At 44.6% G+C, this 16,788-nt stretch overlaps 1 protein-coding gene across 1 annotated transcript in view; it reads right to left on the reverse strand.

The window, feature by feature from the left end:
- GGA2 (golgi associated, gamma adaptin ear containing, ARF binding protein 2) overlaps nt 1-16,788 on the reverse strand; it is a 336,280-nt gene that overhangs the window by 208,381 nt on the left and 111,111 nt on the right. The window contains exon 7 of the mRNA XM_069647399.1: nt 2,545-2,625. Within this exon, the coding sequence (XP_069503500.1) occupies nt 2,545-2,625 (81 nt within the window). The remainder of the gene's footprint in view (nt 1-2,544; nt 2,626-16,788) is intronic.

Here is a 16,788-nt window from a genome sequence, read left to right on the forward strand (position 1 = left end):
CTATCTGTCCCCTTTCACAGGTTTCTTCCTGGTGCCGCATTTCAACATAGTAAATACCTGAGTCCTAGTTTCTAATAGGGGGGACTGCTGCAGATCTTTCTCTAACTGTTCACTTAAAGAAGCACAATCTCCACTAATGTTCCTAATACCAGCCACATCCCATGTAGATCTATTTCTCTCATTTAAATTCTGACTAAACATATCCTTCCATTGTGTTATTTTGCAAGTGATTAGACAACAATAATAAAATGCACTACTAGAAGCACACTCATATCTGATTTTCTTAAATTATGTTGCTCAGAAGCAATATTTACAAGTCAGCTAACTAAGTGACGTGAGCGGAAGGATAGTGCAACAACGTGGCCCTGCACTTTTATTTGCATTTTTTGCAAAGGGGCAAATCCAATCGTCCCTTTGGGCCATTAAATATCATACAGCTTAATTTCTCATGTGTTAATGTTAGCTGAAAGCCAATGAACAGATTTATATGTTAGGGATGATGTATTTTCTCTAGCAGAATACGCAATATGTGGAACCATTACAAGAGTGCTTGTGTTATGAGAGGACAAAGGCAGTGACTATGGCAAGGGAAATGTGCACAAGATCATACAGTGAATAGCTTTGAGTCAAACAACATGCACTCAGGAACCAAGACACATGTACACTGAAACCCAGGATGTGCAAGTAGAGCGTGAATAGAATACAAATATATTAAAAGGGATGTAGGGTAAGCACTAAGAAGCTCTTTATGATTACAAAAAAGTCTGCAACCTCCTTACCCACAATTGCTGTTGCAGGTACTGTCCGTGCTAAGCCCAAATACAGGGCAAGCAACAACAGGATCTGTGAGCTAACACACTTGATGATATTGTATAAGGTAACTTAAAGACAATACTCACAAGGATGAGAAATACCACCTGAAATGTCAGTGAAGCCCACGAACCCTGTTGATCAAACAGGGACCCAGAAAGGCTATAACAGCAATGGGAGGATAACTTAATACATCAAGGGACAAGTAGGAATAGTGGTTACAGAATAGTGAGGAAAACATAGGCATTCACACAGGAGCTAGCTACAACAGCACACCAATCAATAGGGAACAAAGGGAGAAGTGCAAGGGAAAACCTGGAACAGACTCCAAGAGAAATTAAAGGAACAGGAGCAGGGAAAACGAAATTACAAGGACAAAACCTCCCTCCTCCCCACCCAGGGAAGGAAAGGCAAACTGGGACAAAATACTAGATCTACAAATGAGAGACTAAAGGATCAAGATTTCGCTGTTGAATAGAGCAAAGTCAAAGGAATGAAGAACCCAGACACACTGGGCTGCACAGAAAAATGAAAGCACAGAGGAGTGCCGACTGCAAAACCGAGGAAGACAGAAAGGCAATCCAGGAAGTAGAAATTACTAATAAGCACAATAAATTTGGAATCCAGGGAAAATGGAACAAGAAAATTAGAAACTAGGAACTAGACACTAAGATAAGAACCGGGAACAAGGCACCAGTCACAAACAGGAACACTACATCAATGACCAGTGCTAGACTGAAGCAAATGAGGCTTTTAAAGCTGGCTAACAAGCACTTGCCTCAGGTGTGCTGCTTGCTGCACCTGCCAGTCACAGGTGCTGCTTATCCTCCACTCAACCTTGTCCTGAAAGGGTGGAGATGCAGCAGTCGGCCAGGAATTCTGGGAGGCATAGTCTTTAGATTAAAGTAGCATACTGGCTGCCAACAACCTGAAATGGATCCGGAAGGGCAGTAACATGGAAAATAAGGATTTAGCGCTCCCGATTCACCACAGCACTGTTGCATGAGGTCCAGAAGGAAGGTCCAGTAGGGAATAAACCCCAAATCAGGCCCTCAAGTGGCAGGGTCGGGAGCGAAGGGTGCAAATCGTGACAGCTTGTTAATACTAATGGTATCTGTTAAGAGGAATTTTCAGAAACCCTGCGGGAGGATTCTGAGAGGCCAATCCATTATGGTGACCAGGAAAGACACTGATGTCTACCAAACCCAGTCAAGGTAGAGCTGCACAGCAGTAAGATTAGACTCAGGAGGGTTGAGACTTGTATAGGTCTACAATGAAACACACAGAGAGCACTCCAATAATTCCAGTTAGACAGAAAATGTAGAAAATATACAACTATTTACTAGATTGTTAGGAAACACCCTAAGCAATTAAACTTTCAGGTAAGAATGATCACACAATTACTATCATATACATATATACATTCACTATCAGTGGTTCTGCTAACGGAACACCAACACTTAAACTTTACAAACAGTTGTGCAATAGTTAGCAAAGTTATGAGCAACACTGCGAATTACTGTGGGCCTCATCAGGGGTTGGGTGGAGCTGTAAACATTAATGGGTAACGCTGTTACCACCGCATTACTGCTCCGCCTAATCCCAAATTTAGGCAGAAAGTGGGAGGTTTACCTCCAGCTTTTTGTTGGAGGTAATAACCTCCCATTTCCGCCCATTTTTGGCACCATTACCGCCAGCGCTATTACCGCTGCGAGTTGCTCCCTGGGTTCTTACCTCCTTTATAATGCTCTTGATTAGCCTGTTTGCTGCTTGCAGGTCTTCAGGGCGACTACTCTTCAGAAGTCTTCCCAAGAGCTGAAAAAACAAGATTCAAGATAAATCAGTAAAGGGGCAGCATCCACTTTGCGCACGGAGGCCAATCCGTGCTTTTCCACTTTTCCAAGTAATCCAGAGAAAAACATGTGTGTATTTTATTCAAACACAGTCCTACTTGGAGATTATGGGAAAAAAGCTTCACATCTAGAGCATCTGATGGGCAATTGGTGGATCTGCCTGGTTTGGAATTAGGAATGAGGATATCATCATGATCTACTAGAAGGATGAGGCCCAGGCCCAGAGTACTGAAATCAGAGGGTGGATCCTGCTTGAGAGTGAGCTTCGGAGCATGGTTCTGTGCCTGAAAGTAGGACTTATGAGTGAAGACCATGGGCTTAGTACTTGAACTGAGCTTGCGGAACCTGATGCAACCCCTAAATCAAATTATTATGCACTAGGAACTGGAGCTTGACTTCTTGCCTGCCATTACGAACTGAGCATGGACATGGCACTCAACCGGAAAAAAGGGTTTCAGGAAATGTACCTCAATTCCTTTTACATGGGGGAGAGGTAGTCAGCCCAAAAAAGACTGGCACTGGAAAATGCTAGTCCGCCCCTGTGATTTGGCCTTGGATCCCCTAAGAGGGTCTGCTAGGTAAACGGAAGGATTCATATTGCAGAGAAAGAATGTGGTGGAGAACTGTTGGTAAGTGGGGGAGCCTTATTTAGCAGCCACAGATCCCATAAGATCGGAATAAGCATGGGGAAAGCTTCTCCTCTGCAACAGCATGCAGAGTGCTCACAAGATGGGGGCCTCCCTGATACCTGAGCCAGAGGTTGGTGCTGTATGAGTGTCACGATTCTGCATCTCTGCCACTGGGTGGCGCTATCTGCAGAGGTGCTGGGTGTTGGCACCCATCACCAGATACAACCCCTGAATCCCAATTCAACCACTGTGTAGATACACTTGTGTTTCCAGAAAACTAGACTTCCCATAACGCATTTGCAAGATATCTGGAAAACCTAGCAACCTAATATAGACACTCTCTCAGAATCTCTCAGACTACGAATTGCATGCACACAGCTTTCATGATAAATGGAAGAAGGAAAGTGTTTTTAAAAAACTACAATACTCAGAATGCCATGGCAATTATTACATACATGGCAGCATTCTGGTGCACCTGTAAGGGAGATTTCAACACAGAAAGTGGGGGAAATGAATTTTCGCACAGGATTGCATTGGGGTTAGAATAATTTTAGGCGGGAGAAAGTAAAAAATAGCAATATTTCTAATTGAAATATCAGGAGTCTCATGCCTAAATTGGGAGAGTTGGCATGTATGTTTTTATGCTTTTGCTCCTAGAGTTCGTCAGCACTGGATCTGACCTGAAAACCCATGACAGAAATTGGAACGTATACCTCTGACTGCTTGTGTGCAGTCTAATCATAGGGCTCCACGCTGGGTTTCATCCCGGCTAGCAGTGCCTATATAGTGCATTAAGTTCTGAACCTCTTACAACTGGAACCAATTTTGAATTGCTCTCTGCTTTGTTGGTAATTGTGACCTGTGCTTTCCCAGTGATATCCGCCTGCTCCTATGCTGCCTTGCTCCACTTTCTCCATCCTTGCCTTGGAGGCTTAGTTCTTCGCCCTTTGCCTCCAGGCAGTCTCTGTGTTCCTTTCCGGTGTTCTGTGTCCCTGCAGTCTCAAGCCCGGTCTTTGTGCTGTTTTCCTACAGCCTTTAGCCTCTGATTACTGTGCAGTCTTCAGCCTCTGCTCCACCTACCTTATTTTTGCACTCAATTTGCCGCACCTTTCTACTCTTTTCCTACTCTTTCAAGCCTACATAGTCTCAGGTTTTACCATGTGTAGTCAGAATCTGTTTCTCTTGCGTCTGTGTGTTCCTTTTCCCCTTCGTCCCAGTCCTGAGTCCTACAAACCTGCTTTCTAAAGCTCCTGTGTTTTGTGTAGGGTCAGAAGAAGGACATGGACACTGGGATGAGATTTTCAAGAGTTCTTTATTAATGAATTCCTATAAGGCCTATCTTTCCCTATCGCTATGGTGTGTTCTGTACCTATATAAATAATTAAGGTGCTTGTCAGTCTGCTGTCCAAAAATAAAATCCTAACTGACCCTAACACTATTCAAAACAAACTAAGGTCAGGAGAATGACTCCCTTCTCCTGATGATGCAGTGGTCTGCTTGTATTTTTAGAATGTATCTTCTTAATATACAATCTTTAGATTACCTTTCGTATCAAATCCTGTAACTCCTTTGTGTTTTGGCTTATCCTTAGGGACTGCTCTCCAAATGTCTTTTCCTGCACTTTGTTTGGTGTTCTGGTCCAGGCTGTTTGGCCCTCTATATTCATATGTGATATATTTTCTTAGTTGGGATATCTATTCTGGGTGATTAATGTTCTCTCTGATTAGCTTTGGTTTATTCAGGGTATCTATTATCTGAATGCCTTCTCTTGTCTTCTTATCATAGTATTCCTTCTCTAATCTGCTCCATTCAGTACTTTTTGAAAACCAGCAGATTCTCCCCTCTTCCCAGGGTGTTGTTACCCAATTTAATAATCTCTTGCTCAAGGTTTCTCCTACTCATCTTTCCTCATTTATGACAGTTCAAATTCCTCAACTTGCTATTTAGGGTTTCATCCCTTCCATTGGGGCGAATTCCCTTCACTTTGTAGAATCCTCTCTCTAATATATTTCTCTCAGTTGTAGAATCCTCTCTCTAATATATTCCTCTCAGTATCTCTTGAATGACAGAATATTCTCCCCTTTTCCAAGGGTAATCTTATCCACGGTTTAGCTCTTTCTCAGGTTCACTTATAATCCTCTCTTTCTTAGTGTTACGGTTCGAGTTTGTCAATTTTGCATTTTGGACTTTGGTCAATTTCACTGGCATGAGTTTCTCTGATTACATACCGAGTCCTACTCGGCCTCCCTGTCTTCCTGTTCTCCCTGTTACCTTTAGTATCACAAGGAACGTCTCAGGGGACTGCAGTCGCTCAGGACCTTCCCCCTCTCTCTCTCTTGGTTCCTCTGTCGGTTTGCTCTCACCAGCATCTGTCCTTCGCTCTTTTCTCATCTGGCGTTCAGGTGACCCTTCTGGTAACTGGCCTGGTGGTTGATATTTCAGCGGGCGGTGTCGGCATAGTCGACCGGGCAGACTGCCCACCAGGGAGCTTCCCTTGTCACGCCACCACCGAGATTCGTAATCCCGTTTCCTCGGTTCCGCACTGACTGTACACACTGCGTTTCCAGCATCAGCTCTTCCCATTCAGAGCAGTTCTGAGCTTCGTGGGCACTGCGGCTCCTCGCAGCTCTGCCTCTGGCCTGTGTTACACTGTCAGGGGGCCTTCACTGATCCCATATGCTTTTCTTATTCTCTCTTTGATTTAACATGTCCTCTATATTCAACATCTTTGTGACAGTTGATTGGAAGTTTGTTCTTAAAGAGACAGATGTTCTTCCCTGATGATCATGGTATACGCTAACTTTGCCTTCAGCCCGATCTCTGGAATTGTTGCTGTTTTGCCTCTCAGACAGTCCCATGCATGCCATCATCAGGAACGGCTTAGGGAGCTCCTGGCAGGAACAGGAGTCATTGTTGCCTTAGGGGGAGACCCTCCCAGTGAGGTCCCACTTGTCCAGACCCATAGGCAGGGTCTTAAGGAACAGGCTCAACTCCCTAGCCTCAAAGGGGGAGGCTCCTCGTTGGGGAGAAGGGACAAATTCCTTCATTTTGTCACAGTTTCCAGTCCAGTTATACAGGCTGCGTCAGTTAACTATATTCAGCCCCTTGATAGAGATGGTCAGTTACCTTGTTCTAGTCCCTTGTTACATTTAGCTTGCTCTAGTCCCTTGATGCAGTTACCTCGTTCTAGTGCCTTGCTACATACAGTTTTCCTAATTCCTAGTTCATGCCTTCCTGTTCACAATTCTTGTTGCCTTGTTTTCCTAATTCCTAGTTCATGCGTTCCTGTTCACAATTCTTGTTGCCTTGAAAGTTTATTCTTTCTGTTGCCTGCCTAGTTTCCCCTCTTGGGCTCTCAGTGACTTGATTTTGATTTGTCGTGGATGGCCGAGCAGAGTGAACTATATCTGGGTGCAGGTTGCAACACTCAAAGATGAACAATAGAAAAAGTGGGGACAACTTATTTGAAAAGGCAACTTTTAAGGGTTTCCCTGATGAGTCAGGGACTCCATACTTCTTAGTCTAATGGGAAGGGAATTTCAAAGGCGAGGGCCCAGAACAGAAAAACATTGATCGCCTTGAGATACTTAGCATGGTTTAGGCACCATCAACAAGTATTTCTGTCCAGTCCAACGATTTAGAGTCGGCCGACAAAGTTGAATCCTGTTAGATAGCATGGTGCCAACCCAGACAGATATTTGAAGATAAGGCAGAGAACTTTAAATGCAGTCCTCTGTTTAACTTGCAACCAACAGAGGGATCTTCAAAACAGAGAGATTGGAGAACATTTTGGCACATTGTGAATGAGTCTAACTGCTACATTTATATACAATAGCCTGGGAATAACCCAATTTGGAGTTAAACACAGCACCAACCTCAGCAGTATGATCTGCAGCTGTAACAAAGGGAAGAGCAAATTGTAACAATCGGGCCAGTATTTCAAAACCAGTAAAACACAGATTTAAGAATCACCCCAACCTGTTTATCGCAGCCCAGATTTGGACTGCCAATAAGAATCCAGATTTTTCACAATATGTGCAAAAGCGGACAGGAGATCAAATAGGAAAGGAAGAGATGGCAACTGCAATGGGTTAATAAATGCATGTTTACCTGCAAACAATATAATCTCTGTTTTTGGTGGCTTTAATTGCAATTTATTAAAAACCCTCCATCTTTTAACGTACTCCATGCAGTCAACAATATTTTTAAAAGAATCCATAAGGTTATTGACTCGCAGATATAGCTGCATGTCATCTGCATAGGAATGGTCCTGAAGATCAGAGGTGGAGAAGATGGACATCAGCAGTTGGATTTAAATATTAAAAAGCAGAGTGGAGAAAGACGAGTCCTTAGATACCCTGCAGAAGATTGAAATTGGGTCCGATAGGCAATTTCCAAATCTCACCAATTGAGTATGTTCCGACAAGAAAAAGAAAAACCAGCTTAAACAGCCTATACAAGTGGATATCATGATCCACATGGTCAAGGGCTGCCCAGGGATCAGCATGGCGTATGCGCCATCATCAGCATGTTTCAATATGTTCGCTGTACAGCTACAATGCCCGGATGGAAACCTGATTGAAAGGAGTCTAGTATTTCATGTTTTTCAATATGCTCATGAAACCACTTATTCCAGAATATTTGCTGGCCAGGGTAAGCCTGGGGCTTTTTGCAAACCTTGGCCAAGTGATAATTTCTTTAAAAGTGGAGTATCTGTACAGGACTTCAAGACCCCTGGAATAACCCTTTGTATGATGGAAAAATGAACAGATATCATTATAAGTCAAAACAGTGAGCTTGCTGCAGGGTGTCTGGTAAGTATTCTACAGTGTCCTCACCTGTGTGTCTGTGTATTCCTCTGTACAGATATTGGTGCCTATATCTTAGTCGTCAATCCCTGCTGCTTCCTTTGGCTTGTCTTCCTGTAGTTCACATTGTTTCTAATGTGACAGCATGTTCATTGGTTTTACCACAAAAGGCATCCACTGTATGTTCTAGATGAACTCATGGAGGCTTTTCTTTCGTATGTACGCTCCTGGTTTGTGCCTTAAGAGTCCAGACACAGAAGTCATTTTTACTGCCCCTCTTCTATGGGATGGCAGGGTGGGTATACATTAAGAGTAACCTCCACAGAGGCATTGAGTTACCCTTTTTTCTGAAGATAGTTTCAAGTTCAGCATGTGTACACCCCTAGTGTGATTCCAAATTGTTCGCCTAGGTCTAGTACATGGTTCCCTTCCCTTCTTGTTCACCATCTCACTGTGCCTTTTTCTCTTGTTCCATTCTTCTTATTTGTCTGCTCAGTTGTTTCTTCTTGTTCTCTCATGTTGTAAACCCTCTGCCTGTCCCTTGACAGTTTCCAAATCTAGTCAAGGTGCCACCTGTGCACCACCTGACACAAGAACTGGTGAGCCTACTGTGAAGAGACATCGACTAAGTGCAAAGGGTGTAGCATTCTTAACGGGGAACCATGATGAATTTAAATCACTGGCATACTGACCACAGAACAAAAGAGAGAGGTTCACTGTGAAGACCATAAGCAAGGGAACAATTACTCTCTGATAGAATTATGCTACCCTCACAGTAGCACATCTTGGTGAGCCAATGTATGCTGCCCTAGGAATGACAGGAGCACTATCACACAGTGAAGCCTGCTTGCTATGGAAACGGTGCAGATTCACCTGACCCTGGAAAGGATTGTGAGTTCAGCCCTGCACACGGAGAAAGTGGAAAGTCCCTACACGAAGAGTGTTTCAGGTGGTCATACACCCTGGGAAGATCCTGACGGTGATTTATCAACCAAGCGGGATAAGAATAACATGTAGGTTGATCAACAGGGGATTTCTACTCTGGCAAGGATGCTGATGGTAAGACCGCATTTGTGGCAAGCACGACTGGGTTTTCTAATTAAAAGAGGTAGTACGGACATCTACACCCCAACCCAGTTTCAGAAGTGCCTGAGGAGCTGTACGTGCATATTTGCATAAGGTGTTCACCGTTGTCCTGGATGAGTAGTGAGAGGACACATTCGGACTTTGGATGAAAACTGTGTTTAACTGAGGGGTAATGGCGAGGGAAACTTTACGTGACATAATGAACAGACCTGGGAATTGTTTTCCCTTTTTTTGAGTGGTTACTGTGGCTACTGTGGAGAATGAGTGCTCTCTGGTCTACTCTCCTCTGGCCCTATGACTGTTGCCAACCTCCCCAGCCACCCATCTTTCTATACCCCCTTTTGAGTGGGAATGGAGTAGTTACTTACCGAGTATTAAATGGTATTTCTTCTTTATTTACATACTTGACTACATAATGAAAACAAGTCAAGAAAACTACATTCAAAAGAGGTCAATAATCAACATTCAATGATTTTGTCATGACAGACTCTAATAGTGCCTTAAATATACAACATAACTATGTATAGCTTGTTATAGTCAAAATTCCTATTTACGTATTGTCATTTCTTTTTGGTAATAAGTAAGCTCTAATATCATCCTAAAAATCTTTTGGTCGAGATACTGTCTCACACCCACATCTTCTTATCCAGGGTACTATGCTGCACTCACAATCTGGTTGAAAGGTTTGCTACTTTTCAGCATTTAATGTAATCTATTTAGTAACTTAAGTGTGATAGGTCTAAATCTTGAACTGAGGGAAATGTTGCCTGTCAGTCTACACAAAGGCTGGTATTGTTCATCAGTTATACAACTTCAATATCTCTTGACTACCTAGCTCGGACATTAGCTACTGTGACAAATTCAGGAAGTTCGTCCCTTCTACCCAAGGGGGAGCCACCCACTTTGGGACTAGGGAGGTGAGCCTGCTATGGAAAAGACTCCCTAGGGTACAAGGCAAGCAGGATCTCACTGGGGGTGATCTCACCTTAGGGGACAAGGAATTCCCAGTATATAAGTCTAAAACATCTCCCATAACACCAGTGACTCCAGTGACCCCAGTGGGTTCACAGTGATCTACTTGAAAACATTTGGTCAAAGGAGAATTCATCTTTTTTTTTAATAGGTTGATTTTGCCACATATAAAGGCTAGGGGAGACCCGCCACAACCCCTCTCTTAACCTCCTGCATTAATTGTTTGCCTGAACCCACCCCCGACATATATATGCAACAAAATACATTGCGAAAAACAACACATTCTACTTCGACCAAATGTCCTGCAGCAAAAACTTCCATTGCCCCCCAGTGTTTATTGGATATATGGGATCTGATCACAATACAAGTGTACAGGGGCCTTTAAATGTGCTTCGTTTGGCTGCTGATCGAAACTCTGAGCCAATGGGATTGTGTCTCTCGTGGCAGTGAGAGTGGTAAAAGAGCTTAGACCCTTACCTGGAGACACTGAGCCATTGCAGACCGAATCAGCCATGGGCAGGGGCCAGCCCGAGCAATGCTGCACTCAGCAGAAGCCTACGCTGCAGCACAGAGCTAACACATCCTCGAGGTAGGACCATGTTGCATACGTGGTGGGGGGAAGAGGACTGAGAGCGTGCGGAACACTGCTGAGCCTAGGAGGGCCGAGAACCCCAGACTCAGAAGTCTCGGACACAGAGAGACTGAACCACTGCCGAAGCAGCAGGTTTTCCAGAGAACAGAGGGCTAAAGAATCACCCGAGGGGGTGAGCCAGAAATCAATAAGCGACGAGGGGCTACCAGAGACCAAACCAAAAAAGAAACCGCCCAAGGGGGTGAGCCCAAAATCAATAACCCATGAGGGATTACCAGAGACAAGAGAGCAAGAGAAACATACCAAGTGGGTGAACCTGAACCGAATAACCCATAAGGGGTACCAGATACCAGAGAACACGAGAAACACCCTGAGGGGGTGACCCTGAAACCAATAACCCACGAAGGGTTACCAGATACCAGAAGACCAAACAAACACCCTGAGGCGGTGAGCCTGGAACCAATAACCTCCAAGGGGTTGCCAGAGACCAGAAGTACGAGAAACACCCAGAGGGGGCGATCCCGCAATGAATAACCCACAAGGGGTTATTAGAGACCAGCAAGCATGAGAAACATTCACAGGGGGTGACTCTGAAACCAATTACTCATGAGGGGTTACCAGATACCAGTGAGCGAGAGAAACACTCTAATGTGGTGAACCTGAATACAATAACCTGAAAAGGGTAACCAGGAACCAGAGGGGGTGAACTTGAATTGAAGGATTTGCAGATTCACACTGTGCATTTGCAAAACACACATTTTATCTTGAACAAGTCTCTGCTGGGAGGGTGTCAGGAGTCGACTTTGTGTAGAAAATCAAGTTTTGTTGTGGACTATAAGGCATAGACCTAAAAATAAGGACAGAAACGGAGAGACATTTAAACTTTTTTTGAACTGTATGAGCAGGCTAAGACCTGAAAACCCACGAGAACTGAATTCGAGAGAGACTTTTGGAGGGGGTCATGCACCAACCAGCACAAGCCAAGAAAGGGGAGCAAGAACACTTTGTTTCATTTTTTAGTGGTAGGGACAGCTAGCAGGGTAGCACAGGTTTGGACCGAGGACAAGGGTGATTTATGTAAGATGTCCCGATGAGCACCTTTTTATTATTTTCCAGATTAGGGAACCTCCACCTTAGAAGTAGGGCTACGTGTAGCTACTTTCTTTACTTTAATAAAATTGATATCCTATGAAAAATGTCTAGTTGGCCATCGTCTCCTGTGTCTGGCCTACCACAACACTTGAATTTCAGAGCTACATTGAATAGGTTGATATATTTTAGAGACTATCAACTCGTGTCAGCCTCTGGAGTGGTTCATTTATGAAACAGTAGGAGTGAGAGGTGTGTGATGAGTCAAAGGAGATGGTCACCTCCCTCTCCCCAAGGGGGTGCCACCCCCTTGGGGACTAGGGAGGTGATCCTATTACGCTTAACACCCTGTAGGGTACAGGGAAAATGGGATCCCTGTGGAGGTGACTCCCCCTTACATGATAAAGAAATCCCATAGAGCGGTATAAGAAACCACCCACTTTTATGGGGTATCCAGAAGCTAGGGTGTATGAAACTACTATAAATCCTTTAGTAGGGGCTAACTCAGCTTCTGACCCATGCTATGACCGATATCCATGGAAGACAGCAGGAGAGCGAGAAAACGAGTACCCTATGGGAGCGTCATCGAAGGGCCCAATCAGGTGGAAGCTTCTGCGAAGCCCGCAGAATTGAACTACGCCAAAGAGTCCAAAGGAGGAGGTGCCGATTTGGGAGAAGGAACGCCAGACATGACCTCCCTGCCTGCGGTGCTCACTAGGGAAGGGCAGCCAGGCACCATGCATGAAGAGCTGGTACATAACCGGGCCCACCAGGCGAACAAGAGCAGAGTATCACATGAGGGGCGAGGCAAAGCCCAGACGAGAAGCCACCTGCTCACTCCCACACTGAGCGAGTGGAAAGAAGGAACCACTGCTGGTTGAGGTGGAGTCCAGTTGACAAGTCACGAAAGTTGTTTTGCAGCACGAGGAGGGCAGAGCAGTCTTCAGATCCCTCCCAAAGAGCACCGGTCCATGCAAGCAGGTACGCACTGGATCCAGAGTATCGGAGCCAGGTGGTGAAATGAGAGAGGGAGAGGAAAGCCCCAGAGAGGGCAAGGAAGGAAGAATGCCCATAGGGGGGCAGGAACGAGGCAGCCATTGAGTGGGGAAAGAAGAAGCAGCCAAACCCAGAGCAGGGAGAGGGGAGGAAGACACAACCCCCACAGAAGGGTGAGAAAGGAGAAGCCCCATTGTGGGGAAAGCGAAAGAGGCAAGCTCCAAAGCAGGGCCAGAGCAGAGAAAGCACAAAGTGGGAAGAAAGAAAGAGACAACCTCAGGGTGGAGAATGAGAAGAATGAATGCCCAACAGTGGGGAAATGTGGAAAGAACCCCAGAGTGAGGAATACGAAGAAGTAGGGAAGAAACTGAGAGAACAGAAAAGACAAAGGTCTCCTTGAAAAGAAAAAGATAGCGGAAAATCCAGTTTCAGAAGTAAAAGGGTTGACTGGAGCCCCAGAACAGCACTCCAGTCCAACACAAGCTGCTTGCATGGAACTGTACCCATAGGGATGGGCCTGTGATAAAGAGACATAGCGCGGGGTTATAAGTCAGCAGCCACCCACCCTGTGGATCTAAGCTTATATTTATGCATGGAGTGGACCTCCTGACACCCCGACAAGCACCCTTAGACATTATTTTGCAAACTAGGGCTAAAGCTTATAGGTTTATGGAACAAATAGTCCTTTCTTTGAGTGTTTGAATGAAAGTCACAGAAATCATGCCTCCTGATTCTGGCCTACCACAGGTGGTTCTGCAGGAAATGTCAGCCATGTGTCACAAAATGCTGTATGCAGCTGATAGTATTTCAGAAAAGAAATGTGTGTCCGTTTCTCCGTTTAATGTCTAATAATTTCAGAAAAGTGCCATTCAGGTACATATCACCTAAGGTGTCAAAGGTCAGTTCAGACCAGGATAACTTAATCGCACGGCCAGTTATGGGTAGGATGACGGAAAATTCTATAATGGGATATCCCTCCTGTATAGTAGTGTCACTCCTATTTTCTGATATATCTTTTCCACACCTCCAGGGTAATCCTGACAGGGATAATGTCGGGGTCTGCACTCATGGTGTGGCCCAAGGTATCCAGCAGTCAGAGTGGCAGTTTCTGTGGTGTCTAGGTCAGTGCACTTCCGCCGCACTGCAAGATCCAAAAATGCAGTTCGCTCATAATTCACCACATGGGTATGCTGCCGTGCTCATGAAGACATTTTGTAAGCACGTTACACTACACGAAACTCTGCAACCTGTTGCCCACAATCTCTGCTCTAACTCAATAGCCAATCATTGTTCATTGCTTCTCATCGTGTAGCGATCCTGTCCCTGCGCCTGATGTTTTTCTGACCTCTGGCTTTCATCGGATTTGGTATTGGTATCAGCTTCAACCCAGTCTGTCCCTGGTTTTGCTTTTGCCTGACAGTGAACTGGTTTCTGTTTTGTATAATTGGTTTCCTGCCATTACCCTCTTTTACATTTAAAGTGAGTTGACTTCAAAGAAAGAAAAGACCAGCAGTCATCTACTCTCTTTTGGATTTGTGTCTCTTAGTGTTGCGTCCTCGTGTCGCCAAGATCAGGTTCCCTGCGAACATTCAGTAAGTGGTTATCTGGTTTATGGACTTTATCCAACCAATGGTAGGTGGTATCCTTCACAGCTTCATCAGCTCACCCCATCCCGTTAGAGGTAGGATCTAGCATGTACGGGAAGGGGTTGTGGTGCAGATCTCCTGTGAGTATCCTAACCATATTATCTCTGTATTTTCTTCACAGTGTAGGAGAACACCAAGCAGCATAACTCAAGCCTTTTCATCTGAGCCTTTTGCACCTGTGTAATTTCCCAATCATGCAGGCGCTACTCTGTGGAGGAAAGTCACCCTCACAGTAAGAGACATTGAGGCCATTGACATAACCTTACAGTCAAACGGGCAGGGGTCATTGGATTGATTTACTATTAGCAAAGAATGAAGATCTTGGTGACCAGCAGCACGCCTCTGAATTTCATGATGCACAGAGGGCATAGATAGTTTCTGAACTCAAATGATGAGAACTGCGCTTCAGCAACCAAATAGTATAGTTCAAAGTGCAGTGCTTTAAAGCCACCATGCTCATAAGGATTGGTCATGCGTACTGCGCCCGAATGCCATCAGAAACAGTATTCTTAAGATTCGCAAAGAATTCATGTCCCAGCCAAATTGGGAGATTTTGGAGGAAATAAAGTAACGTAGGCAACACAGCCATTTTAATCAGGGCAATCTTACCAGCAATCAATATCGGAAGTCTTATGTGTTCAATATAAAAAGCAGATTGGAAAAATAAATGTGCAAGTTGTTATTATATAATAACTCTATAATGATTCTAGATACTAAAACCCTAAGTATTTGATTGAATCTAGAGACCTTGCAAACTCACATACATTTAACGCACGTATTGTTGCATCAGTAAGCAGGAAAAGTTCTGACTTGAATTGATTAATATTTCAACCTGAATATTCATCATACCGGGACTATATGATTGGCTTCAAATTGTCTTGAGGATACCGTAAAAACAGCAAGATATTGGGCCTCATTACGACCCTGGCGGAAGACCATGGTGCTATTAGCACCATGGTCCATGCCGGTAAGTTACTGACTCCGCCATGGAGAAAGGGGGAATTACCACCGCATTACAAGGATGGTGGGGCGGTAATTCCCCCTTCCTCCATGGCCCTTCCCCATTCCCATTTTTGCCCCATAGGGCTCAATGGGAATGGGGAAGGCGCTAAGTACGGTGCCGCAAATTGCGGCACCATAATTAGCACCAAGATCCCTTTGCGAGTCACTACTTTAACGGCTGGTTTACACCAGCCGTTAAGGTCGGGTCCCGCAAAGGGACCTCGCAATTAGGCGCTAATAGGTTAACGGCGCCGCAGCCTTTTACAGCGCCGTTAACCCATTAGCGCCTGGGTCGTAATGAGGCCCATTGTCTGCATAAAGCAAAATAATGTCCTCTACACCTGCAATGCAAATTCCCCAATGTGACTGTTGCAGTCTGATTAAATCAATCACTAAGGCAAAAAAGAGGGGCAAGAGTGGGCACTCCTGATGCGTACCTCCATCCAACATAATAGGTGAAGCTAAAATGTTGTTCGTACGTATTCTAGCGATAGGTCAGTACAGGAGCAATATAACAGTAACACTCAAATACACTTCAAACATACACACTCTTGATATTTCTAAATCAGTAAGTACCCTTTTGGGATGGCCCACAGGGACTACCTACACCCTCAGGTGACTTCAATAGTTAGGGTGCTGAGGACATTAATATATCACTGTTGCATTTGGAATCAGGTTTTAAGAGTTTGTCAAAGAGAAAGGTTATTATGACACAACAAGAGATCTCACAAATATTTCTCAAAAGCAGATAAGTACTTTTGTCAACCCCCAATGGAAAGTTAGTTAACCCTTTCCTGGAAAGAAGACCAAACAAATTCACAGAGGGAAGAAGAGTCATTCAGGGAGCCAGGCTAAGCCAAAGTCAATTGAGCACAAGTCTTGGTGAAACTGAAGCACTTCTCAGAGGTAGGTAAAAGTCTTGCACAATGTTTTAAAAGTTTTTGTAGATAGAAGAATTCAAAGTAGGACCACAAGCTGTTTAGGCTTGTGAAGTAAAGAAGCTGTCAGCAACTCTACAGAGCAACCACAACAAGTCTCACCAACAGAGGACCAGTGTAGTTACACAACAAGAGGGAAGTTCTCTTAGACTTTACAGTACCTTAAGGTTGAAGAAAAAGTGCAGCAGTTGACTTCTTTTCTTGTGCAGCTCTGCAGATCTCGCTGTTCCTGGGCCTCAGTCGTGGGGACAAGAGGGAGGATTTCTGGGGACTCCTGCACTGCAATGGGACAGTCACTGCTCGTAATCGGCAAACTTCAAACAAGTGGCACTTCGGTGTTTCAACTCCTCGCATCTACCACAAATAG

The sequence above is a fragment of the Ambystoma mexicanum genome, chromosome 2q (assembly GCF_040938575.1).
Source record: "Ambystoma mexicanum isolate Mex_15411 chromosome 2q, UKY_AmexF1_1, whole genome shotgun sequence".
Classification (NCBI taxonomy): Eukaryota; Metazoa; Chordata; class Amphibia; order Caudata; family Ambystomatidae; genus Ambystoma; species Ambystoma mexicanum.